A 27,997-nucleotide genomic window follows, 5' to 3' on the forward strand; every position below is an offset into this window, starting at 1 on the left:
TCCCGGAGAAAACGTTGCGTAAAATACTGAGGTAGCCATTTTTCCAATAGTTTCTTATGAGAAACCAATTGCCTCGACGGATATATTATTGAATACATATGTTAAAAACACTTTGAGGATGGATCCTAAACAACGTTTGCCGTGTTTGTTGATATTATGAAGCAAATTTTGAAAAAAGTTTGCCGTTATAGTATTTTCGTCGATTTCTCAGCCAAGCAGGATGAACAAACGTGATGTTTTTCACCTCCAAAAATATTATTTTTGGAAAAAAGGAACATTTGCTATTTAACTGGGAGTCTCCTGAGTGAAAGCATCTGAAGTTCTTCAAAGGTAAATTATTTAATTTGGTTGCTTTTCTTATTTTTGTGAAAATGTTGCCTGCTGCCAGCACAGCCTAGCATAGCATTATGCCATGCTAAACTTTACACACATTCTTGTCTAGCGTTGGCTGTAACGCATATTTTGAAAATCTGAGATGACAGTGTTGTTAACAAAAGGCTAAGCTTGTGTTTCAATATATTTATTTCATTTCATTTGCGATTTTCATGAACAGGAAACGTTGCGTTATGGTAATGAGCTTGAGGCTATGATTACGCTCCCGGATACGGGATTGCTCGACGCTAGAGGTTAAAGCATAAATTACTTGAAATGGAAAATACATAATATGACCTGTCTGTATGTCTGTCTGTATGGTTAAAAAACTATACCGCTCCCACGTCTAGCAAGGACTCCTCCCCCCGAAGGCCCAACTTCCTGCCTTTATCCTAACACACTTACCACAGTACAATGAATGGGCAAGAGGGGGGCGCAAAAACTAAATTACACTAACAACAAATGAATATATCTCAATCAGGTAAATATAAATTATAAAAAGGTACGTACCTAATATTTCATCATATACATTAATATTTACACAAATATACATGGAGTTCTGTATGTTCTGTCTTTTATACAAATATGTCCAAATCAGCTCTAACAAGATGATTGTGGACTCCAGGACAAAGAGGACAGAGCACGCCCCCATTCTCATCGATGGAGCTGATGTGGAGCAGGTTGAGAGCTTCAAGTTCCTTGGTGTCCACATCACGATCAAACTAACATGGTCCAAGCACACCATGACAGTAGTGAAGCAGGCACGACAAAACCCATTCCCCCTCAGTAGACTGAAAAGATTTGACATGGGTCCTCAGATCATGAAATGGTTCTACAGCATCACTGCCTGGAATAGCAACTGCTCAGCCTCCGACTGCAAGGCACTACAGAGGGTGGTGCGAACGGCACAGTACATCACTGGGGCCAAGCTTCCTGCCATCCAGGACCTCTATACCAGGCGGTGTCAGAGGAAGGCCCGAAAAATGGTCAAATACTCCAGCCACCCTAGTCATAAACTGTTCTCTCTACCACACGGCAAGCGGTACCGGAGCACCAAGTTTAGGTCCAAGAGGCTTCCAAACAGCTACTACCCTCAAGCCATAAGACTTAAATATCAGAAACCACTAATAACAACCACAGCAAACCATTTCTACATTTACATTTACATTTAAGTCATTTAGCAGACGCTCTTATCCAGAGCGACTTACAAATTGGTGCATTCACCTTATGACATCCAGTGGAACAGTCACTTTACAATAGTGCATCTAAATCTTAAAGGGGGGGGGTGAGAGGGATTACTTATCCAATCCTAGGTATTCCTTATTTCTCTACGGTTTTGGCCGTTGAGAATGTCCACTTTTGAGTGAATTTCTCCAAGGCACTGCAGATCCCTCCCAATGCCCTTATTAGACCTTCTGATACTATAGGTGATGGCACTTCCTGTTACAGGTCAAGGCACCACTGCAATGCAAAGTTCACTAGCCAATTGTCTGTCTGTCAGGATTGAGATGGGATCCAACAAGGGCCATGCGAGAGACATTTGCAGAACACCATATCTCGTTCTAGCAAAATAACAACAGCCGACTCCTCTGCAAATGATCTGGTCTCGCTGCCTCTTCTCGTCCTCCCACACAAACACCCAGTGCGTGTCTGTCTCTGCAGCCGTGCTGCTGATTCCATTAGCTCTAATCTGGTTTATTCCACATCAGCATCAATGTGCTGGGAGGCCAGTCAGGGAGTGACCTGCTGGGAAGTCAGCTGTCAGACTGAGGGTACGAAGCTCTCAACATGAACCAGACCTGGTCTGGGGAAAGGAGACAACACCCCACCAGACAACAAACAGAGAAGAGGAGGGAGAACAAGATTGTGTGTGTGTGTGTGTGTGTGTGATGCCAATTACTGTACAGTGTGGAGAGATATTTCATTCTATTCTGTTCTATTGAATCATTCTATTGAATCATTCTATTGAAGACTCAATAAGCAAACAATTACAGGACTGGAACACGATAAACAAAATGACAGACCCCCAGATACACAGGGAAATTTGATAAGTAAGCGGGATAACAATAAATTCAGTGGACAGGTAAGGGAACAAATAGAGAAACCGGATACAGTAATATTCCATTTCTCACAATGACATAATTGTCATGGACCAACTACCATGCACTCCTGTCTTCACAGAAAATAACAACAATATTTAATTGATCGAGTTTCTTTGAATCAACGACAGTAAATCATTAGTTATCATATTGGCTCATTAGAACTTTGAGGTTCTCTCAATTAGGGAGAGTTCAGTTGCTATGTGAAAAGGATCCTGAATATACTGTATTGCTGATCAATCAGACTTACTGTTCAAAATAGGAATGTTGATTCATCTTTCATCCCATCTGTCAGGAGTAAAGCGCATGGGGAGCCCTGGGGAGAGAGATGGCAGTCGAGTGAGTATGTGAAAGAAAGGAGGAAGGAAGAGGAGAGAAGAGCGGGGAGAGAGAGGGAGCGGGGGAGAGTGAGAGCAGGGAGAGAGAGAAGAGAGCGAGCGAGAAGAGAGAGAGCGAGAAGAGAGAGAGCGAGCGAGAAGAGAGAGAGCGAGCGAGCGAGAAGAAAGAGAGAGAGCGAGCGAGAAGAGAGAGAGCGAGCGAGAGAGAAGAGAGAGAGAGAGCGAGCGAGAAGAGAGAGAGAGAGCGAGAGAGAGAGCGAGCGAGCGAGAGAGAGAGCGAGAGCGAGCGAGAGAGAGAGAAAGCGAGAGAGAGAAAGCGAGCGAGAGAGAGAAAGCGAGCGAGAGAGAGAAAGCGAGCGAGAGAGAGAAAGAAAGCGAGCGAGAGAAAGCGAGCGAGAGGAGAGAGCAGAGAGAGAGGGGAGAGAGAAGAGAGCAGAGAGAAAAGAGAGCAGAGAGAAAAGAGAGCAGAGAGAAAAGAGAGCAGAGAGAAAAGAGAGCAGAGAGAAAAGAGAGCAGAGAGAAAAGAGAGCAGAGAGAAAAGAGAGCAGAGAGAAAAGAGAGCAGAGAGAAAAGAGAGCAGAGAGAAAAGAGAGCAGAGAGAAAAGAGAGCAGAGAGAAAAGAGAGCAGAGAGAAAAGAGAGCAGAGAGAAAAGAGAGCAAGAAGAGAGAGGAGAGAGAGCGCGGAGGGAGAGAGAGCGGAGGGAGAGAGAGCGGAGGGAGAGAGAGCGGAGGGAGAGAGAGCGGAGGGAGAGAGAGCGGAGGGAGAGAGAGCGGAGGGAGAGAGAGCGGAGGGAGAGAGAGCGGAGGGAGAGAGAGCGGAGGGAGAGAGCGCGGAGGGAGAGAGAGAGCACGGAGGGAGAGAGAGAGCACGGAGGGAGAGAGCGGAGGAAGAGAGAGGGAGAGGAGAGAGAGGGGAGAGAAGAGAGAGAGAGAGAGAGAGAGGAGAGAGAGAGAGAGGGAGAGAGAAGAGAGAGAGAGAGAGAGAGAGAGAGAGGGGAGAGAAGAGAGGCGGAGAGAGAGAGAGGGAGAGAGAGAGAGAGAGAGGAGGGAGAGAGAGAGAGAGGAGGGAGAGAGAGAGAGGGAGGGAGAGAGAGCGGAGAGGAGAGAGAGAGAGAGGGAGAGAGCGAGAGAGGGAGAGAGAGAAGAGAGAGAGAGGGAGAGAGAGAGAGAGAGAGAGAGAGAGAGAGAGAGAGAGAGAGAGAGGGAGAGAGGGAGAGAGAGAGGGAGAGAGGGAGAGAGGGAGAGAGAGAGAGAGAGGGAGAGAGGGAGAGAGAGAGAGAGAGAGAGAGAGAGAGAGAGAGAAGAGAGGGAGAGAGGGAGAGAGAGAAGAGAGGGAGAGAGGGAGAGAGAGAAGAGAGGGAGAGAGGGAGAGAGAGAAAAGGGCAGTTTGATTATTAACAACGGGTGGTGTTGCCTGTGTAGCTTGAAAACCCTACACACACAGGCGGTCACACGTCAAGCTCTTACACACACAGTTCCTCTCTCTTTCACACACACACACACACACACACACACACACACACACACACACATCTGCACAACTCATGAGCGAAGACGGGGGGAGCCCATTTGTCATTCCTCTCCTGCCTGCCTGCAGGACTGTAGTAGCAGAGCTCTGCCCCTGGGACTGAATGGGGGCCAAAGGGAGAGCTGCCTGCCTAAGAGGAGGAGCCTAGTCTCAACATGAACCTTCTATGAAAAGGTGTTGGGAACTTTTCATGAACACCGCAAACTTTGAACTGTCACATTGTAGCCTTACCTCTTTCAACTCTGTCCTTCCCTGTCTGGGCTGCAAATGGCATTCCTTCATGTCAGGGAGAAGTATTCATTCATCATCAATACCATCTGCTTAAGACGTTTGCCCCTCTCTCTCCCTCTATCTCTTTCTCTCTCTCTCATTCCCCATGTATTCCTCTAATAACAGGAAGCCAATGCTTTCCATCTCTCAGTATGCTAAAGCCCTTCCGGGCAAATCACTCACCAGGGCAACAGCTTGAAATCATTTATCCTCGCTCTCCCTCTTTTCTCTCTCCCTCCTTAACCGCTGAGACTGAAGCACATTTGGGCAAATTGTGGGAGATTAATAGTTGTGACATTATCAAGGAAGAAATGGTACCCAAGACAAAAGAGTCGAGTGTCAGTGAGGTAGGAAAAGGGTGAAATTATTCTAAAGTGGAACAAGATGACCGGCTTATTGCTCCTCTTCCTAAAGGAATTTTGGCCTCAGTGATTATCTTTCAGTGATTCATCTTTTAGCGATTACCTTGGTGAGGCATCATGGGCCTGTCCTAACCACATACTGTAGATGATCTAGGCCGTGTCCCAAATGGCACCCTATTTGCCCATAGGCATGTGGTCAAAAGTAGTGCACCATGTAGGAAATAGGGTGTCATTTGGGGGGGGGACACCTAGTGATGATGGGCAGACCGACCGAGAGGAGCTAGTCTTGTGGGCAGACAGACTGAGAGGAGCTAGTCCTGTGGGCAGACAGACCGAGAGGAGCTAGTCCTGTGGGCAGACAGACCGATAGGTGCTAGTCCTGTGGGCAGACCGACCGAGAGGAGCTAGTCCTGTGGGCAGACCGACCGAGAGGAGCTAGTCCTGTGGGCAGACCGACCGAGAGGAGCTAGTCCTGTGGGCAGACCGACCGAGAGGAGCTAGTCCTGTGGGCAGACCGACCGAGAGGAGCTAGTCCTGTGGGCTGACTGACAGAGGAGCTAGTCCTGTGGGCAGACCGACCGTCCTGTGGGCTGACCGACCGTCCTGTGGGCTGACCGACCGAGAGGAGCTAGTCCTGTGGGCTGACCGTGCTAGAGGACCTTTACATAGTCGATCACAGTGTGTGACAGTAAGAAAAGGATATTCATATGTGAGAGCAGAGAGAGAATAGATGGTGGAACTAGTGTGAACAAGAGAGGGAACTCTGAAAAGTTACTGATGGGTGCCCACTCCGCCCAGGACTGAATCATGTGTGGTAAGTAGGTTAAAAGTCATCCCTGGTGTTAGTCCCATCTGAACCGGTGAGACAGACAGAATCAGTTAAATGGGTGTGTGGGACCAGACTAGAGGAAATGGCAGGAGCTCCCTGCATTCCCTTCTCCCCCTGGGCTCAACCCGCTGTGGGCCCACCTCACTCGGTCAGTCCCACCTCATCACTCACCTCCAGCAGCTGGGCCCAAATTGCCCAATTTCCTGCTAGATAACTATCTAACCGGAGCTATCAGGTGTAGATAATATCATCCTCTATTTGCTAACACAGTGCTAAAATAGTTAAGATTCATGTGCAGTTGAGGAGCAAAAGAAGGGATATTTGAATGAAAATAGAATTCCTCAGAGAAAAAACCTTTTCACAGGAGCAGAGAGAAGACTAAACTGTTACAGTGCTAGACCTGAAACTCCAGTGCTGGAACTGGCTCAGACAAGGCTTACCAGTGGTGACCTAATGCCATACTCATATAGCTAGGTCTCACATGGGCTTATAGTACAGTAAAGGACATTGTCAAATATTATCCAAAACCAAAGCCATTCCAATCGAACATCAAAAGATTTTTCCACGTAAGCGTATGTTGACTATAACACGAGAATCGATAGCTTTCTGCTCATACTGTAAATTCCTCAACAGCATTTCCATTCATGTTCAAAAAAATGATGTGAGCACATCTACTTCTTCACTAGCCTCTTGACCATCTTCGGCAGATTTGTGATAACCCAAGAAACAAGGAGCAGAAAAGAAGTAATAATATATGATATAAATAATAATAATATATGCCATTTAGCAGACGCTTTTATCCAAAGCGACTTACAGTCATGTGTGCATACATTTTACGTATGGGTGGTCCCGGGGATCGAACCCACTACCCTGGCGTTACAAGCGCCATGCTCTACCAACTGAGCTACAGAAGGACCTGAAGTCAAGATCAAACTTCAGGCTGCCAGTCTCCTTTGTAACCTTTCATACATATACAGCACCAGTCAAACGTTTGGACACACCTACTCATTGAAGGATTTTTCTTTATTTTTACTATTTTCTACATTGTAGAATAAAAGTGAAGACATCAAAACTATAAAATAACACATATGGAATCATGTAGTAACCCCCCAAAAAAATCTAAATATATTTTATATTCTTCAGAGTAGCCACACTTTGCCTTAATGACAGCTTTGCACACTCTTGACATTCTCTCAACCAGCTTCAACTGGAATGTTTTTCCAACAGTCTTGAAGGAGTTCCCATATATGCTGAGCACTTGTTGGCTGCTTTTCCGTCACTCTGCGGTATGATCTCATTTGGGCTGAGGTCAGATGATTGTGGAGGCAAGGCTCTGATACAGCACTCCATCACTCTCCTTTTCATTCAAATAGACCTTACACAGCCTGGAGGTGTATTGGGTCATTGTCCTGTTGAAAAACAAATGACAATCCCACTAAGTCAAACCAGATGGGATGGTATCACTGCAGACTACTGTGGTTGCCATGCTGGTTAAGTGTGCCTTGAATTCTAAATAAATCCCTGTCAGTGTCAACAACAAAGCACCATCACACCTCCTCCGTGCATCACGGTGAGAACCACACATGCAGAGATCAAACACAGTGCCTCTTTGCTTGAAATCTCACAAAGACACAGCGGTTGGAACCAAATATCTCAACAAAAGAACTCATCAGACCAAAGGACAGATTACCAACAGTCTAATGTCCATTGCTTGTGTTTCTTGGCCCAAGCAAGTCTCTTATTATTATTATTATTATTATTGGTGTCCTTTAGTAGTGGTTTCTTTGCAGCAATTAGACCGTGAAGGTACTGATTCATGCAGTCTCCTCTGAACAGTTGATGTTGAGATGTGTCTGTTGCTTGAATTATGTGAAGTAATTATTTTGGCTGAAATTTGTGAGGCTGGGAACTCTAATGAACGTATCCTCTGCAGCAGATGTAACTCTGGGTCTTCCTTTCCTGTGGAGTTCCTCATGAGAGCCAGTAAACTCTAATGAACGTTTCCTCTGCAGCAGAGGTATCTCTGGGTCTTCCTTTCCTGTGAAGTTCCTCATGAGAGCCAGTTTCATCATAGCACTTGATGGTTGTTGTGACGGCATTTGAAGACACTTTCAAAGTTCTTGTATTGACTGACCCTCATGTCTTAAAGTAATGGACTGTTGTTTCTCATTGCTTATTTGAGCTGTCTTGCCATAATAGACTTGGTCATTTAACAAATAGGGCTCTCTTCTGTATACCACAACCTACCATGTCACAACAACTGACTGGTTCAAACGCATTAAGAAAATAAATTCCACAAATGAACTTAACAAGGCACACCTGTTAATTGAAATGCATTCCAGGTGACTCCCTCATGAAGTTGGTTGAGAGAATGCCAAGAGTGTGCAAAGCTGTCATGAAGGCAAAGGGTGACTACTTTGAAGAGTCTCATGTATGTATGCAGTTGTAGTCGGGAAGTTTACATACACTTAGGTTGGAGTCATTGAAACTCATTTTTCAACGACAATTTCTTGTTAACAAACTATCATTTTGGAAAGTTGGTTAAGACATCTGTTTTGTGCATGACACAAGTAATTTTTCCAAAAATTATTCCAGATTATTCCACTTATAATTCACTGTATCACAATTCCAATGGGTCAGAAGTTTACATACAATAAGTTGACTGTGCCTTTAAACAGCTTGGAAAATTCCAGAAAATTTGGTCATGGCTTTAGAAGCTTCTGATAGGCTAATTGACATAATTTGAGTCAAATGGAGGTGTACCTGTGGATGCATTTCAAGGCCTACCTTCAAACACTGTCCCTCTTTGCTTGAAATCATGAGAATATCCAAATAAATCAGCAAAGACCTTGGAGAAAAAAAGTGTAGACCTCCACAAGTCTGGTTCATCCATGGGAGCAATTTTCAAATACCTGAAGGTACCACGTTCATCTATACAAACAATAATAAGCAAGTATAAACACCATGGGACCACGCAGCAGTCATACCGCTCAGGAAGGAGACGCGTTCTGCCTCCTAGAGATGAACTTACTATCGTGCGAAAAGTGCAAATCAATCCCAGAATAGCAGCAAAGGACCTTGTGAAGATGCTGGAGGAAACAGGTACAAAAGTATCTATATCCACAGTAAAACGAGTACTATATCGACACAACCTGAATGGCCGCTCAGCAAGGAAGAAGCCACTGCTCCAAAACCACCATAAAAAAAAGCCAGACTACGGTTTGCAACTGCACATGGGGACAAAGATTGTCGTTTTTGGAGAAATGCCCTCTGGTCTGATGAAACAAAAGTAGAACTGTTTGGCCATAATGACCATTGTCATGTTTGGAAGAAAAAGGGAGAGGCTTGCAAGCACCAACCCAGCCGTGAAGCACGGGGGTGGCAGCATCATGTTGTGGGGGTGCTTTGCTGCAGGAGGGACTGGTGGCCCTTCACAAAATAGATGGCTTCATGAGGAAGGTAAATTATGTGGATATATTGAAGCAACATCAAGACATTAGTCAGGAAGTTAAAGCTTGGTCGCAAACGGACAATGACCCCAAGCATACTTCCAAAGTTGTGGCAAAATGGCTTAAGGACAACAAAGTCAAGGTATTGGAGTGGCCGTCACAAAGCCCTGACCTCAATCCCATAGAAAATATGTGGGCAGAACTGAAAAAGCATGTGCGAGCAAGGAGGCCTACAAATCTGACTCAGTTACACCAGCTCTGTCAGGAGTAATGGGCTGAAATTCACCCAACTTATTGTGGGAAGCTTGTGGAAGGCTACCCAAAACGTTTGACCCAAGTTAAACAATTTAAAGGCAATGCTACCAAATACTAATTGAGTGCAGGTAAACTTCTGACCCACTGGTAAAAGCTGAAATAAATCACTCTACTATTATTCTGACATTTCACATTCTTAAAATAAAGTGGTGATCCTAACTGACCTAAGACGGGGAATTTTTACTAGGATTAAATGTCAGGAATTGTGAAAAACTTTATTGAAATGTATTTGGCTAAGGTATGTAAACTTCCCACTTCAACTGTATATATTATATACACACACTTTTTTGGTTACTACATGATTTCAGAACGTTAAATGTCTTCTATTATTTTACAATGTAGAAAATAGTAGAAACAAAGAAGAACCCTTGAATGAGTAGGTGTGTCCAAACTTTTGACTGGTACTGTACATTTATATACACTGCTCAAAAAAATTAAGGGAACACTAAAATAACACATCCTAGATCTGAATGAATGAAATATTCTTATTAAATACTTTTTTCTTTACGTAGTTGAATGTGCCGACAACAAAATCACAAAAATTATCAATGGAAATCAAATGTATCAACCATGGAGGTCTGGATTTGGAGTCACACTCAAAATTAAAGTGGAAAACCACACTACAGGCTGATCCAACTTTGATGTAATGTCCTTAAAACAAGTCAAAATGAGGCTCAGTAGTGTGTGTGGCCTCCACGTGCCTGTATGACCTCCCTACAACGCCTGGGCATGCTCCTGATGAGGTGGCGGATGGTCTCCTGAGGGATCTCCTCCCAGACCTGGACTAAAGCATGCGCCAACTCCTGGACAGTCTGTGGTGCAACGTGGAGTTGGTGGATGGAGCGAGACATGATGTCCCAGATGTGCTCAATTGGATTCAGGTCTGGGGAACGGGCGGGCCAGTCCATAGCATCAATGCCTTCCTCTTGCAGGAACTGCTGACACACTCCAGCCACATGAGGTCTAGCATAGTCTTGCATTAGGAGGAACCCAGGGCCAACCGCACCAGCATATGGTCTCACAAGGGGTCTGAGGATCTCATCTCGGTACCTAATGGCAGTCAGGCTACCTCTGGCGAGCACATGGAGGGCTGCGCGGCCCCCCAAAGAAATGCCACCCCACACCATGACTGACCCACCGCCAAACCGGTCATGCTGGAGGATGTTGCAGGCAGCAGAACGTTCTACACGGCGTCTCCAGACTGTCAGATGTGCTCAGTGTGAACCTGCTTTCATCTGTGAAGAGCACAGGGCGCCAGTGGCGAATATGCCAATCTTGGTGTTCTCTGGCAAATGCCAAACGTCCTGCACGGTGTTGGGCTGTAAGCACAACTCCCACCTGTGGACGTCAGGCCCTCATACCACCCTCATGGAGTCTGTTTCTGACCGTTTGAACAGACACATGCACATTTGTGGCCTGCTGGAGGTCATTTTGCAGGGCTCTGGCAGTGCTCCTCCTTGCACAAAGGCGGAGGTAGCGGTCCTGTTGCTGGGTTGTTGCCCTCCTACAGCCTCCTCCACATCTCCTGATGTACTGGCCTGTCTCCTGGTAGCGCCTCCATGCTCTGGACACTACGCTGACAGACACAGCAAACCTTCTTGCCACAGCTCACATTGATGTACCATCCTGGATGAGCTGCACTACCTGAGCCACTTATGTGGGTTGTAGACTCCGTCGCATGCTACCACTAGAGTGAAAGCACCGCCAGCATTCAAAAGTGACCAAAACATCAGCCAGGAAGCATAGGAACTGAGAAGTGGTCTGTGGTCCCCACCTGCAGAACCACTCCTTTATTGGGGGTGTCTTGCTAAATGCCTATAATTTCCACCCGTTGTCTATTCCATTTGCACAACAGCATGTGAAATTTATTGTCAATCAGTGTTGCTTCCTAAGTGGATTTCCAGTTTGATTTCACAGAAGTGTGATTGACTTGGAGTTACATTGTGTCGTTTAAGTGTTCCCTTTATTTTTTGAGCAGTGTATTATAGACACAAAGGCAGTGTGTTGTATTGTTCTACCTCAGTTTAATTCTATGTTGTCTCCCCTGAGGAGTACTACCCAGTGTGTGTACAGAGATAAAGCGCTAGAGGGGGAATCAAGAGGTGTCAAGAGTCCAACTCATCCTCTTTACAGTGCCAAAGAAAAAACTAACTGCGACAAAATGAAAGCCATCTGTGGATCACACACGATGTGACAGTCAGTCCCTTTTTCCCCTCAGCTTCTCCATATCCCGGATAATGTATGCTAAATCGGGTTATCTTTGATTAGCCGCCTGTGGAAATTAGATCTAGAATATAACCATGTGTAGATCCAGATAATTATTGGCTTTAAAACCCATCTTTGTTGTCGGGAATATCAAGCTTCAGACATCAAACAACTAGACTGCATTCTGCAGAACAGACAGGTTCTTCTACTCTCTACTGCAACCCAGCCAGAGACATGTAGCTCGCTAGACTCCTGCATCAACCGCGTCGCCGAACGTGCTGGCCTTGCAGGGCCACGTTCAGTAGGAAAACGTTGTGGAACATTGCAGATAGAAATGTAATGAATGATGCCGACATGATTCTTTACTCTACATGTTAGGGAGGCATGTTTCTTTTACATAACAGATTTATAAAATCAGAAAGTTCCACAACATTGTCCCCTGCTGAACCACCCCAAAGTTTACTCATTAAAGAGAGCTCAGAATGTCTTCCCCTATTGGCTGGGCTTACTTCCTGTCGTTACAGAGAAGGAAGTTTGGCTGCAGGGTCCAAGTATGGGTAACTACATACTTGGAGTTGCCACGTTCACATGCTAGTCAGAACTAGGAAACTCTGAAATGTCCGACATGTTGATTCATTGAACGCGGAAGGTGTATAACTACAATCAGTTAGCAACTCGGAAATTTCAGAGTTTCCTAGTTCCCGACTAGCACGTGAACGCGGAAAGTGTCTGAAAGTGGGCGTGGCAAAGGAAGAGGGTGGATCAACAGAGATGGGTGTAACATCAGAGGGTGGATCAACAGAGATGGGTGTAACATCAGAGGGTGGATCAATAGAGATGGGTGTAACATCAGAGGGTGGATCAATAGAGATGGGTGTAACATCAGAGGGTGGATCAATAGAGATGGGTGTAACATCAGAGGGTGGATCAATAGAGATGGGTGTAACATCAGAGGGTGGATCAATAGAGATGGGTGTAACATCAGAGGGTGGATCAATAGAGATGGGTGTAACATCAGAGGGTGGATCAATAGAGATGGGTGTAACATCAGAGGGTGGATCAATAGAGATGGGTGTAACATCAGAGGGTGGATCAATAGAGATGGGTGTAACATCAGAGGGTGGATCAATAGAGATGGGTGTAACATCAGAGGGTGGATCAATAGAGATGGGTGTAACATCAGAGGGTGGATCAATAGAGATGGGTGTAACATCAGAGGGTGGATCAACAGAGATGGGTGTAACATCAGAGGGTGGATCAACAGAGATGGGTGTAACATCAGAGGGTGGATCAATAGAGATGGGTGTAACATCAGAGGGTGGATCAATAGAGATGGGTGTAACATCAGAGGGTGGATCAACAGAGATGGGTGTAACATCAGAGGGTGGATCAACAGAGATGGGTGTAACATCAGAGGGTGGATCAATAGAGATGGGTGTAACATCAGAGGGTGGATCAACAGAGATGGGTGTAACATCAGAGGGTGGATCAATAGAGATGGGTGTAACATCAGAGGGTGGATCAATAGAGATGGGTGTAACATCAGAGGGTGGATCAATAGAGATGGGTGTAACATCAGAGGGTGGATCAATAGAGATGGGTGTAACATCAGAGGGTGGATCAACAGAGATGGGTGTAACATCAGAGGGTGGATCAACAGAGATGGGTGTAACATCAGAGGGTGGATCAATAGAGATGGGTGTAACATCAGCGGGTTTGTTAGTCACTCTCGGTCAGATATATTAAAAACTCCAAACACCTCTATCCACCCTATGGCAAATGAGTAGAATTGCAGGTTATTGGCTTTAAAACCACACATCTTTCCCTCTACCCCATGGCAAATGAGTAGAATTGCAGGTTATTGGCTTTAAAACCACACATCTTTCTCTCTGCCCCATGGCAAATGAGTAGAAATGCATGGAATTGGCTTTAAAACCACACATCTTTCTCTCTGCCCCATGGCAAATGAGTAAAAATGCATGGAATTGGCTTTAAAACCACACGTCTTTCTCTCTGCCCCATGGCAAATGAGTAGAAATGCATGAAATTGATTTTTAAATTGACAAATCTGCCCCCCCCCCCCCCAATGATGAATTCAAATTGTGGCCCCACCCCCCATCAAAGAAATACAAGTTAGTGTGGTAGCCTTCTGTTGCCTAGCCCTGCACAAAAAAAAAGGTATTGATGACCCCGAATGTGCTGAAAGATGTTTACATGGCTCGTTCGGGTAGATCTTTAAAAGATCCTTTCTCTCTAAAAATATATATCTCTTCCTGTATTATACTTATGCTGAAATGTTCATTATATTCTAATGAGCCATTTGACTTCATGTTCGTATTCTTCTCTTTTATTCTGTCTTATTTTTGTTGCGTTGTCGAGAAGGAACCTGTAAAGAAGCACTTAGTTGGACGGTGTGTCTACCGTGTGTATCCTGGACTAATACAACTCAAAACTCTACGGAGAGAAACCATATGCCACATGAGTGGAAAGTTAGATTTTGTTACAGTGACGTTGTAATTATTGTGCAGTCTTGGAAGGAATATTTTAAAAAGCGTTCTTCTTTCAAAATTACAAAGTAGGACATGAACTTAAGAACTTGATCATGTCCCTTATCTGATTCTCAGGTTGATGAACAGTTATTTGATTGTCTGGTAGAATCCAGGAACTCAGTTAATTACAGTCAAAAGGCCATTCGTTTACACCTCGCCCTGTGGCAACAGAGCTCTTTTGAAGTCACACCATAGTCAAACAGGTACAAATCACACGGACAGCCTAGATGGGTGTGTGTTCCTGCCTGCTGCTTTGTCATTTAAACAGAAGGATAGCAGTTCAGATTTACTTCAATAAACCTGCTATTCTTGGCTTCTGGCTTTCCTTCCGTACCAAAATGTGAACTGAATTCAGCACTCACACAAAAGCCTCCTGAGACATCAGATGATGGCAGGGGATCCATAGTAACACACCACAGACACAGCATGGAACTGTTCAGGGTTTTGGACAATTCCCATGTCTTAAACCAAATGACACAGTCAATTGAAACAGTGAACTGATTTGTGGATCCGTAATGTTTTTCCCCAATTAAGCTGGCTTTCATCTAAGACGCCTTAGCTAAAATAGTAGACAACTACCCTCACAATGCCACAGTGTCTCATTTCTGACACACACACACACACACACACACACACACACACACACACACACACACACACACACACACACACACACACACACACACACACACACACACACACACACACACACACACACACACACACACACACACACACACACACACACACACACACACACACACACACACACACACATCTGCTCATATACTTCCCTTGTTCATATTTGCTGACTGTTTTCCTGCTTGGTCCCAAGGCGATAGAGCTCACGCAGAGAGAAGAGGTAAGAATTGGACACATATTGCCATATGGTCAAACACTCCTCAGACATACGCTTGTCATAATCCACACTGACAGACAGCTGGGCCTGGTTATAGACTCAGAGAGAGGGGAGGGGGTCGACTATACAGTAAGGGGCTTTATTTGGTTTGAGTTCTTTTCTCTCCTTTCTTCAGTGTATTAGGCACTATTACTTCCAGCCTTGACTCATAGAGGCATGGAATATCCAGTGCTGTACGATAGACTAGAGCCCTGTCCAGGGGGTGTACTGGTACATCAAGCTGCCTCACACTACACAGACAGGAGATAGACTAGAGCCCTGTCCAGGGGGTGTACTGGTACATCAAGCTGCCTCACACTACACAGACAGGAGATAGACTAGAGCCCTGTCCAGGGGGTGTACTGGTACATCAAGCTGCCTCACACTACACAGACAGGAGATAGACTAGAGCCCTGTCCAGGGGGTGTACTGGTACATCAAGCTGCCTCACACTACACAGACAGGAGATAGACTAGAGCCCTGTCCAGGGGGTGTACTGGTCCATCAAGCTGCCTCACACTACACAGACAGGACATCAGCTCCAAGCCAAGGCTGTTGCAAGGCTACGTACGATAGACTTGCTACCACTATATTCATCATGATGGCAATGAGAGGCTTTAGTCCCATCTTGATTCAAGTTAATGAGTCTTTTTACGCACCATTTGTTACATGGACATGCTATACGAGGCAATCAGGGAACGGGATCTCATTCCTCATCAGCAGTTGTGTATATAACAGTGTGTATAGCTCACCCTGTTTTTATCTCGCTAAACTAACTGCATAGTCAATGTGTTACACAAAGGGAGACGAGCAATGCTGTTGTGTCTATCCACATCTCCCCGACCCCACGGTTCCTAAACATAGTAGTGCAATGATAGAGGCTATTATGGCAAAGTCCCAAATCAGACCACCATATGTCTTACAGGGCTCTGTTTGACCAAACCTAACGATGGTCAATCTAAGAGCAGGCGGTTGTCCTATAGGCTCAGGGGTGTGACAGAAATATTGTTTCTATTTCCACTATCACAATTAAATCATCGCACTTGCTAGTGGTTAGGTCAAAAGGGGCCTGATTTTGAGTTGTGTGGTGTGTCGAGGCTTGGCCTCTCACTGGCCAATCAGAATGTTTGGTGTGTCGAGGCTTGGCCTCTCACTGGCCAATCAGAATGTGCTTCATGGCGAAATATGCAATTGCTTCAAGTTTTGTATTTACGGTCTTTTATGTAATGCCTTGGAATCAACTCCAATTCCAATGTCAGTCTGTTATAGTTAGTTCAATGGCTTACAGAAATGAAGTAACAAAATGTAGACCTATCTTTGCTAAGTAGGTTAACTTGAACCCATTTGCAGCCCACATTGTTCTATGTTATTGTATGTATGCAATAGCATTCACACTGGTATAGGGGCTCGGCCTACTATGTATGATTACATTATTTATTGATGAAAACAGAACAAATAATTATAATGAAAATAAAAACCTTGTTTTCAATAGGCTGTCACACCATAATTTCTCCCCGTGGCCATATCATATTCAAACAGAGTAGATGACGGAGGGTTTTACCCACATCTCAAACTTTTCACAGTTACTGGACAAAGATCCTGTATTAACTAAAAAGAGGGAATGTCCTCTCACCGTTGTACTGTTCCCAAATAGGCCTAGGTTTAATGAACATAATCAGAACCATCTCACAGATAAGTTCACATTCACACAGCTTTCAAATTGCATCGCGAGCGCACCACGGACGTTGTCACCATGAAACCAGAAATGTGAATCGTTTTAATAAGTTTGGTTGCAATAAAATTCTATGAAATACAAGCACATTTTTTTGGGGGGGGGAGGGGGGTTTAACAACGACAATAAATACATGTCAAATGTAATGATATCATAAAACTGCCAAAATAAAAACAAAGACATTCATTGCTGTTGAACCAGAATTGGTTACAGTAGACCTAAGGGAGGGCTTGGGGTTTGAACATATGAAATGGAAAACAAGCCCTTTATACAGGTTTCATGATGGGCATAGACACGTAACCTACATGATGGAGGGGGGGGGGTTATGCACATCCAGAACAGGACCAGCATGGCTAAAATAATGTGGGTCTGCCTACAATGCAGAGATAAAAAAACAATGATTGTCATCTCACTGTTTTACTCCTCTCAAACTTGATATTTTAGTACAATTTTGGTGATTAAGATTTTTTTTCCATGCAGTCTCAGGAGCCAACCCTTTTTTTCTTTCCCAACAGTCTTGACTACTTGCAATTGCATTGGACAGACAAAGAAAAATGTTTCATTGAGAGGAGGGGTAGACTATGCTTGGTTTTTAGTCAAATAAAACTAAATGGGGAAAAAGCATTCATTTTTTATGTTTCTAAATACGAAGCACACAGGCACATTAGGCTACTCTTGTTCCATGTCCCTATGGGCACAAACGTCACGGCTGGATAGACTGCGTTTCTGCAGTCAAAGTTAATGTCATAACGAACTGTGTTACCGCTAAAACCAGCTTTTGGTTGGTCTTAAATATCCCTATCAGCGCTGGCTGAAATTAGCACTTTGAATCATGTTAAGGACATACCTCATATTTTCACCCCACCCATCTGAGCTGAGATAAGACGGGTCAATTGCCGAACCTGGCGTTAGGGCTGGAAAGTGCCAGTGCCCCAGGTTAAATGACGAAATTTCAAAAGCATTTGACACTAGCGTCACCTTAACACAAGGCAAAAATAGAGCTCATATACGACCCTAGAGGGCCTGGTCAAAACGACCCTAGAGGCCCTGGTCAAAACGACCCTAGTGGCCCTGGTCAAAACGACCCTAGAGGCCCTGGTCAAAACGACCCTAGAGGCCCTGGTCAAAACGACCCTAGTGGCCCTGGTCAAAACGACCCTAGTGGCCCTGGTCAAAACGACCCTAGTGGCCCTGGTCAAAACGACCCTAGAGGCCCAGGTCAAAATGACCCTAGTGGCCCTGGTCAAAACGACCCTAGAGGGCCTGGTCAAAACGACCCTAGGGGCCCTGGTCAAAACGACCCTAGAGGGCCTGGTCAAAACGACCCTAGAGGCCCTGGTCAAAACGATCCTAGAGGCCCTGGTCAAAACGACCCTAGAGGCCCTGGTCAAAACGACCCTAGAGGGCCCTGGTCAAAACGACCCTAGAGGGCCCTGGTCAAAACGACCCTAGAGGGCCCTGGTCAAAACGACCCTAGAGGGCCCAGGTCAAAACGACCCTAGAGGGCCCAGGTCAAAACGACCCTAGAGGGCCCATGTCAAAACGACCCTAGAGGGCCCTGGTGAAAACGACCCTAGAGGGCCCTGGTCAAAACGACCCTAAGGGTCCTGGTCAAAACGACCCTAGAGGGCCTGGTCAAAACGACCCTAGAGGGCCTGGTCAAAACGACCCTAGAGGGCCTGGTCAAAACGACCCTAGAGGGCCTGGTCAAAAAGACCCTAAGGGCCTGGTCAAAATGACCCTAAGGGCCCTGGTCAAAATGACCCTAGAGGGCCTGGTCTAATGTAGTTCAATAAATAGGGAATATTTTGAGATGCAGCCTTATAGCATCCAGGTTGACACTTTCCTTGAGTATCGTAGTCCTATGGTTATTTTGAATATGACCTTGAACCTTTCCAAAATGTTGCAGGATAGTAGGTTGGATTTGGAACATTCTCAACACATTGAAGGAATTTTACAACCAAACAATATATAATTTCTTGGCATTTCAATACTTTAACAGGATGTTTCCTAAAAGTTCATGCATCGTTACATTTAATTACATTTTTGGTAATGTTCTAGGAACGTTTTCCAAATGGTTTGACATTGGCAATGTTGTCAAATAGTTCCCAAAAACATCAATGAAAAAGGGTTTCTGTGGGAATTTCAGTACTTCCTCATTATGTTTCCTACAGGTTTCCTCATGATTATGTTTAAAGTCATGTTCTCAAATTGTTCAGAGAACTTTAAGAAACTATTTTCTTCTGTGGGAATTTCAGTACTTCCTCAGAACATTCCACACAAGTTCCCATGTGGTTGTATTTAATGCTATATTTTTACTATATTCTGAGACCGTTTTCAAAAATGGTGTGACTTAAGCAATGTTCTAAGAATGTAGGAAAGGGGGATACCTAGTCAGAATGATTTCAACGGAGATGTGTCTTCCACATTTAACCCAACCCCTCTGAATCAGAGAGGTGCGGGGGGGTTGCCATCCACGTCATCGGCTCCCGGGTAGGGTTATTTTTTATATCAGTTCTTGGCAATATTTTAGGAATGTTCTAAAAAATATATATAATTATATAAACAAGCTGTTAATTCTGTTCTCAGAACATGAAGAAAACTTTAGTAACTTTCAGATTACATTCTAAAAAATACTGTATATGTAACCGATGTGAAATGGCTAGCTAGTTAGCGGTGGTGCGCTCTAATAGCGTTTCGATCCGTGACGTCACTCGCTCAGACCTTGAAGTAGTGGTTCCCCTTGCCCTGCAAGGGCCGCGGCTTTTGTGGAGCGATGGGTAACGATGCTTCGAGTGTGACTGTTGATGTGTGCAGAGGGTCTCTGGTTCGGGGCGAGGAGAGGGACGGAAGCTATACTGTTACATATTGTAACGAAACAGCAGTGAGCAGGTCTCGAACCCTCGACCTTCGAGCCCGAGGTCCGGCGCCCCATCGACTGTGCCGCAAAAGCATTTCCGTGCTTATAAACCCAAGGTCGTTACACTATAGACAGGTTGGCTGACAACATCGCAAAGATTATGTGTGCGCATTGATGTGGCCTGAAGGCATGCGTTGTTATGCTTCTGAACGGTGTTAGTAAGGTTCAGAAAACGCTCTAATAACGTTATTTAAAAACATATACTTGCCTTTCTCAGCGTAAAACAAACATTTTGTTAAGTGTGTTCAGGTGTGTTAACCGTGCCCACTAATTGGCCACACCTGATCTTAATGAGTGCTTGTTTCCTTTGAAATGGGGTCTGTTAGACTAAAATGCAAGTAAATTACCATTTAATTTCTATCACGCAACCTGTTGCGCTGAATAGAAGAAAAAAAACTTTCAATAACTATAAAACTTCCACAAGATTTAGAGAATGTTCTAAGAGTATTATTTAATTAACTTCAAATAACCTAATAATTTCCTCTCTCAGAGCGTTAATAAAACCTCCCGGAGAAACTTTCAAGGAACCAGAGTAAAACGTTCTCAGATCCTCCCTGCAACATAAAAATAAACATTCCCAGAACAGGCAAAATGTTCACTTCTGTTCTCAGAATGTTTGAAAAACGTAATGTTTTACTTGTCAAACACATATGTTCCAACAACTTCCAAGGAACCAAATGTGCTAGCTGAGATGTGCTGCAACCTGGTCTCAGACCATTTTGTATTATTCTGTATGTAAAGCCAACAACACAATTGAGTATACCTTACGTTTCTTACGGTATATATTCATTTCTGGATGTCCATCATCCATTCCTTCTAATATGTTACGAATTTGCAAAACGTTTGACATGTTGTGAATTTCCAAAATGTACAATATGTTACGAACTTGCACATATGATATGTTACGAAATCCAATTTGTTTGGCTAATGTTAGCTAGATGGCTAGGTGACTAACGCTAATGTTAGCTAGTTGGCTAGGTGACCAACGCTAATGTTAGCTAGATGGCAAGGTGACTAATGCTAATGTTAGCTAGCTGGCTAACTTTGGCTAGGCTAGGGGTTAAGGTTAGGAGTTAGGTTAAAGGGTTAGGGTTAGCTAAAAGGTTATGGTTGCTACATGCTCGTGTTACACACCCAACCAACCACCCTCTTTTTGTTAGACAATTCCACTCCAAAAAACGATTAGTCCGTTGTTGATATAGTCCCAAAATGTTTTGCTTGTCAGCTATCAAATTTAAGATATGTATCTTTTAAAATACTGAAAAATCACCTTTTGCATCATATGGTGAAAACATCATTTCTGACAAGCAAAACATTTTGGGACTTTATCAACAATAACAATGGATTAATGAAACAAATACAAAAATATAACCCTTTTTTTCCAATTTGCTCCTAAAATGACATACCCAAATCTAACTGCCTGTAGCGCAGGCCCTGAAGCAGGGATATGCATATTCTTGGTACCATTTGAAAGGAAACACTATGAGGTTTGTGTAAATGTGAAAGGAATGTAGAAGAATATAACACAATAGATCAGGTACAAGATAATACAAAGGAGAAAATATATATATAGTATTTTTTGTACCAACATCTTTGAAATGCAAGAGAAAGGCCATAATGTATTATTCCTGCCTAGGTGCAATTTAGATTTTGTCCGCTAGATGACAGTAGTGCACGTGTACGATTTTAGACTGATCTGTATTTCTGTTCAAAATGTTGTATCAAGACTGCCCAAATGTGCCTAATTTGTTTATTAATAATGTTATGTTCAAAACTGTGCATTCTCCTCAAACAATAGCATGGTATTCTTTCACTGTAATAGCTCTGTAAATTGGACAGTGCAGTTTGATTAACAATAATTTAAGCTTTCTGCCAATATCCGATATATCTATGTCCTGGGAAATGTTGTTGTTACTTACAACCTCATCCTAATCGCATTAGCCTACGTTAGCGCAACAGTCCCATGGACAGGACACTGATCCAAAAGTTATTAAGTGTATAATCTTCTGTAACCATACAAATTGCAACATGCCATACTAATTTTACGTTCACAATGTTAAGTTTAGTCTATGAGACCAGGCTGTGTGAAAAGCAACATGCCATACTAATTTGATAACCCGGATTTACGTTCACAATATTACGTTTAGTCTATGAGACCAGGCTGTGTGAAAAGCCTCATTTTAGTTGCATTATATATAGAGCTCTGGAGATGTCATTGTAAGCTACTGGATATCTGAAACGCCATCAAAAAGTGTTATAGCAACAAAGTGTCTCAAACTGGGAGGGTAGGCTACATTTCTTGATTGTGTAAAATGCCAACTACTCAACTCCCGTGACTAAATAAACATGCTGTTCTACCTGTGATTATCGCAGTACATTTCAGACTGATGAAGGCAGCAATTCGACTGTTCGAAATTGAAAAGCCTCCAGCTCACAAAGTAATTCAACTTTCTAGACCACATTTTTTGTTCTCACCTTACTCTCAGAATGATAGAACACTTTTGTAGTCAGCACCTCGGGAATCCACTACAGATGATACTCTTCTCAACACTAGAGGACCCGACCGTCCGTCTTTCCGTTCTGCAGTTGTCTCACGTTCGCATTTTTGAGTCAACAACCTCTCTACCTTGCCTCTCAAAAAAACGTTACACTTCTTAAGAAATGCTCCGTTCCTTCGCTCCAACTACCGACGTCTTGAAGAATTGCAGTTAAGAAAACAGCTTTTAAATTAAGCATTGTTAATGGTTCTCAAACCTCTACTCGGGGACCCCCAGACGTTTCACAATTTTGTTGTAGCTTTAACTAGCACACCTGATTCTCCTTGCTGATTGGTTGACAAGTTGAATGAGGAGTGGTAGCTCTGAAATAGATCAAATACATATGGAACTGCTGGGGGTCAACGCTACCTTGGCATTGAGGTAACTAATATCATCAATGTGTGCCAGTGGAACAGTCATGAAATGTGGATCTCAGATTTAAAAATACAAGTGACTGAGTCAAATTTCAGGGGGGGTTTATTTTTTCATTTAGATTACATCATTATGCATTGAATTGTGTGGTTCTCTTTATTCAGAAGACATAAATACAACCCATTGATAAATACAACCCATTGAGGGCCATGGTGGTGATTACATGACTCTTGTTAAAACAATGAACAGGAAGATGATTCCACTACACTATGCTTTTAAAGATGCATTATGTCATTTTTTGGAGCAACCCGACCAAATTCACAAAGACATGTGAGTTATAGATCTGTCATTCTCATTGAAAACAAATCTAAGAAGCTTTAGATGTTTTCTATGTGCGTTATTTCTATGCTTACCATTCTTATGGTTTGTTTTTTGCTTCTTTTACTTTCAGTTCTGTACACCAGCTTCAAACAGCAGAAAATACACTCTTTTTGGTTATGGAAAATATATTTCACAGCAGTTTAGATAGTACAACGATGCTCTACACAATGATACCTTGTTTTGTCACATAAACAGAAATTAGGTGAACTATTATCATTTTTGCAACCAGCAATTGCGTATTGCACCTTTAAATATGCTTTTACAGGAATATTTTCACATCAATCTAATTCAAATATAATATCTTAATTGATATGTTAAGATAACCAATAGGATTTGCAAAGAGAAGACCAGTAATCCTCCTCATGTGATTTTCACAAAAAGGGTAATAACCTAATTAGAATGTTATTTACCTTGTTTTTATTTACCTTAGTTCATTTTTTAAATAATTTGATTGAGATAGACTAGTGAAGAACAGACAGGAAATGAAGTACGGATGGCGAGGCAGAAAGGCAGCGGGTTGGATTTGAACACATGCCGACTCCAGTAGCCTACAGTGGGTTGTGTCTGCCAGTATCCACGACACAGGCCACTTAATGTGAACGTTAAACCCTGTGAGAACCAGTGTTAGAAGATGTGCGGTGCTAAGTCATTCATGTAACAGTGACATATGCCATATGACAGGCCATACAGTTCAATCCAATGCTAATTGAGACCGCTGAGGTCAAAAGAGAAGGGTTGTTACACTCCATTACCAATGACAGGATTTCAGGATGTGAGAATTACAGTATGGACCAATACCTTACTTTAACCTTTTGGACTAACATTTTAACAATAGCAAACTGTGAAATAGGAGATATATAATAAATCAAGAGCTAAATAAACATTTATTTTTATTTTTATCACCATTGAATGACTTGGTTTATGTGACTTGGTTTACTCCTTGTCCTCTGTACCGTTCATCCATATCAACAACAACAAGATTCAATTATTAATTCTGTTGAGACGGAGTGATAGTGAAGTTAGATTAATACCAAGAGGCCACAGGCGGTTGGTGGTACCTTAAATGGGGAGGACGGGCTCGTGGTCATGGCTGGAGCAGAATAGCTGGAAAGGTAATAACAACATCAAACACGTGGTTTCCATGGTTTCCATGTGTTTGATACCATTCCATTCACTCCGTTCCAGACATTATTATGAGCCGTCCTCCTCCTCCCAGCAGCCTCCACTGCAAGAGACTTCAAGAGACTTCAGGGGAAAACAGACTAAGGAAAATGTCTTGATTTGTCCCCTCACTCTTCAGTTTTCTCTCATCCTCTCAGTGTAGGCATTTTCCGAGGGCAATGAAACAGCTAGCCTGTTTTTTTGGTCTTGCCAATTATATTGTCAAGGGAGACATGACATCACAATGAGTTACAAGGAGTTGGCATGATAGCAGAAACAGACTGGAACTCAGACTATAAACAGCCCCTCAAAAATATACTTCTTTTACAATCATTATTTCTCAAATCCCTTCATGTACAGCAACAACAACTTGGCTTTTGGAAACGGTAATACAATAAGTTGAATGTAGATTCTATCACGTTGGTAGAAATGATATCAAACAGTCAAACCACCACATCTAAAAGCAGATGTTTTTTTGAGGGGAGGAAAATTCCATGTATTTATTTTTTCAACTGGGACCAATTCTAACAGTTGAATGCACCATGGGCATGAGCATTGTTTTAGCTTTAACGATATCCCCTCTACCGCTTTTCAAAACACTGTATTCTTTGAGATGTACATGTAAAATATACACATCGTTGATTCTGGCCATTCAAAACAAAACAAACGTATCGTTTTAGTCTAGTCTCATTACGAGAGGCATCTTGCTCATTACAGCATACAGAAGAATGGTAGAATGGCACAATACTCCTAAGAAGGGGGGGGGGTGTATACATGGATAGATTTATAGACAATAGAAATAGGAGTATAAGCACCCAACATATGATTATCATGACTACATATTCCCTATCATACTTGACACAAAGCAGGAAACAACACTTTATCACCAGAGCTAAACACTTCAGTTAGATAAAGTCCAGAAGATCAGAGTGATCTCCATGGATACAACCATGCTCTGGTCAAGAGTAGTGCACTACCTAGGGAATAGGGTACCGTTTGGGATGTATCCATGGAGATCCCTCTGATCTTCTGGACTTTCCCTGACTGAGGTGTTTAGGGGATAATCCAAATACCATCAACAGTCATAACATAAGTTCCCCGTCTAGCCAAGCCTGCTTCCTCCAGCTCTCCTCTCGCCATCTGCTCCTTCTTCCTCCAGCTCTCTTCTCGCCATCTGCTTCTTCTTCCTCCAGCTCTCCTCTTGCCATCTGCTCCTTCTTCCTCCAGCTCTCCTCTCGCCATCTGCTCCTTCTTCCTCCAGCTCTCCTCTCGCCATCTGCTCCTGCTTCCTCCAGCTCTCCTCTCGCCATCTGCTCCTGCTTCCTCCAGCTCTCCTCTCGCCATCTGCTCCTTCTTCCTCCAGCTCTCCTCTCGCCATCTGCTCCTGTCCTTGCTCAGATTTTCACCACACTATGTGCATGTTTCCTGCACAGAGGCTTGTCCATTTTGGAGAAGAAGGCTTGACCTTCCAGAGTGGTGCAGCAGATCTGGAACACAGACATAGACACAGATACAGATACAGACACAGATACATGTGCATATAATTAAGCAATAAGGCCAGAGGAGGTGTGGTATATGGCCAATATACCACGGCTAAGAGCCGCTCTTAAGTACAACGCAATGCGGAGTTACTGGATACAGCATTTAGCTGTGGTATATTAGCCATATACCACAAACTCCCGAGGAGCCTTATTGTTATTATAAACTGGTTACCAATGTAATTAGAGCAGTACAAATAAATATTTTGTCATACCCGTGGTATACGGTCTGATATACCACGGCTGCCAGCCAATCAGCATTCAGGGCTTGAACCACCCAGTTTGAAAATACATATAATAACTATATGCCCTTTAGCAGACACTTTTTATCCAAAGCGATTTACAGTAGTACATGCATACATTTTCGTATGGGTGGCCCCACTGAGAATCAAACTCACACCATGCTCGACCAACTGAGCCACACAGCAACACACATACACTGCAAGATCTAACGTACCACACACACAAAACAGGTATCATGCCAGGTGAAGCCCAAAGCCTCCAAGAACTTGTCCCCTGCCTCTATGGGGAACTCGCAACCATGGCAACCGGTACCAAAAAGGGAGTAATAGTCTGAAAAAAAAGAGAAGAGTTAAGAATTAAACTCAGACTACTACTGAACTGAGACTACTACTAAACTCTAGACTACTACTGAACTCTAGACTACTACTGAACTCAGACTACTACTGAACTCTAGACTACCCCTGAACTCTAGACCACCCCTGAACTCTAGACTACTACTGAACTCTAGACTACTACTGAACTCTAGACTACTACTAAACTCTAGACTACTACTGAACTCAGACTACTACTGAACTCTAGACTACTACTGAACTCAGACTACTACTGAACTCAGACTACTACTGAACTCTAGACTACTACTGAACTCAGACTACTACTGAACTCAGACTACTACTAAACTCTAGACTACTACTGAACTCAGACTACTACTAAACTCTAGACTATTACTGAACTCTAGACTACTACTAAACTCAGACTACTACTGAACTCTAGACTACTACTGAACTCTAGACTACTACTAAACTCAGACTACTACTGAACTCTAGACTACTACTAAACTCAGACTACTACTGAACTCTAGACTACTCCTGAACTCTAGACTACTACTGAACTCTAGACTACTACTGAACTCAGACTACTACTGAACTCTTTACTACTACTGAACACTAGACTATTACTGAACTCTAGACTACTACTAAACTCAGACTACTACTGAACTCTAGACTACTACTGAACACTAGACTACTACTGAACTCTAGACTACTACTAAACTCAGACTACTACTGAACTCTAGACTACTACTAAACTCAGACTACTACTGAACTCTAGACTACTACTAAACTCAGACTACTACTGAACTCTAGACTACTACTGAACTCTAGACTACTCCTGAACTCAGACTACTACTGAACTCTAGACTACTACTGAACTCTAGACTACTCCTGAACTCTAGACTACTCCTGAACTCTAGACTATTACTGAACTCTAGACTACTCCTGAACTCTAGACTACTCCTGAACTCTAGACTACTCCTGAACTCTAGACTACTACTGAACTCTAGACTACTCCTGAACTCTAGACTACTCCTGAACTCTAGACTACTACTGAACTCTAGACTACTACTGAACTCTAGACTACTACTGAACTCTAGACTACTCCTGAACACTAGACTACTACTGAACTCTAGACTACTACTGAACTCTAGACTACTACTGAACTCTAGACTACTACTGAACTCTAGACTACTTGTAAAACTGAAAAATCAGTCAGCCTGTGCCCAATAATATCTCCTTATTCCTGAAGAGTACACTTGTTCACTACTTCACACACATCTTGAACACGGAAGGGAAGTGGGAGGAATGACAGATAATTGAGACATAGTCTAAGTGTGTTCACCTCTTTCACAGTAGGGCTCTCCATCCTCCAGGTGAAAGGTGTTGTTCCTGATGGGCTGCTGGCACGATGCACACAGGAAACAATGGATGTGCCAGGTCTGTTTCAGGGCATTGATCACTTCCTGCAAGGAAACCACAGACAATTACTAATCCAGTAAGTCCAGCTCATCATTACAGAGCCTTGTCAGTGACAAAGCTGCATGCGTGTACCCTGTATCTACCCTGC

At 43.4% G+C, this 27,997-nt stretch overlaps 2 protein-coding genes across 13 annotated transcripts in view; both read right to left on the reverse strand.

Annotated features, from left to right (window-relative positions):
- bmpr1ba (bone morphogenetic protein receptor, type IBa) overlaps positions 1-22,642 on the reverse strand; it is a 163,553-nt gene extending 140,911 nt beyond the window's left edge. For 2 of the 4 annotated variants that reach the window (XM_046348111.1, XM_046348109.1), the window contains exons 1-2: positions 22,342-22,642; positions 2,722-2,787 (exon numbers count right to left, since the gene is read on the reverse strand). The gene's annotated coding sequence lies outside the window, so the exon portion shown is untranslated. The remainder of the gene's footprint in view (positions 1-2,721; positions 2,788-22,341) is intronic. The other 2 variants (XM_046348112.1, XM_046348110.1) reach the window with 1 other exon arrangement.
- Positions 22,643-22,862: 220 nt separating this feature from the next.
- The window catches only part of pdlim5a (PDZ and LIM domain 5a), a 145,682-nt gene continuing 140,547 nt past the window's right edge, over positions 22,863-27,997 (reverse strand). For all 9 annotated transcript variants that reach the window (XM_046348122.1, XM_046348128.1, XM_046348129.1 and 6 more), the window contains 3 exons: positions 27,773-27,893; positions 26,313-26,428; positions 22,863-25,804 (listed from right to left, as the gene is read on the reverse strand). In XM_046348122.1, the coding sequence (XP_046204078.1) occupies positions 25,712-25,804; positions 26,313-26,428; positions 27,773-27,893 (330 nt within the window). In that variant the 3' untranslated portion in view covers positions 22,863-25,711. The remainder of the gene's footprint in view (positions 25,805-26,312; positions 26,429-27,772; positions 27,894-27,997) is intronic.

This window comes from Oncorhynchus gorbuscha, linkage group LG04 (genome assembly GCF_021184085.1).
Source record: "Oncorhynchus gorbuscha isolate QuinsamMale2020 ecotype Even-year linkage group LG04, OgorEven_v1.0, whole genome shotgun sequence".
Lineage (NCBI taxonomy): Eukaryota > Metazoa > Chordata > Actinopteri > Salmoniformes > Salmonidae > Oncorhynchus > Oncorhynchus gorbuscha.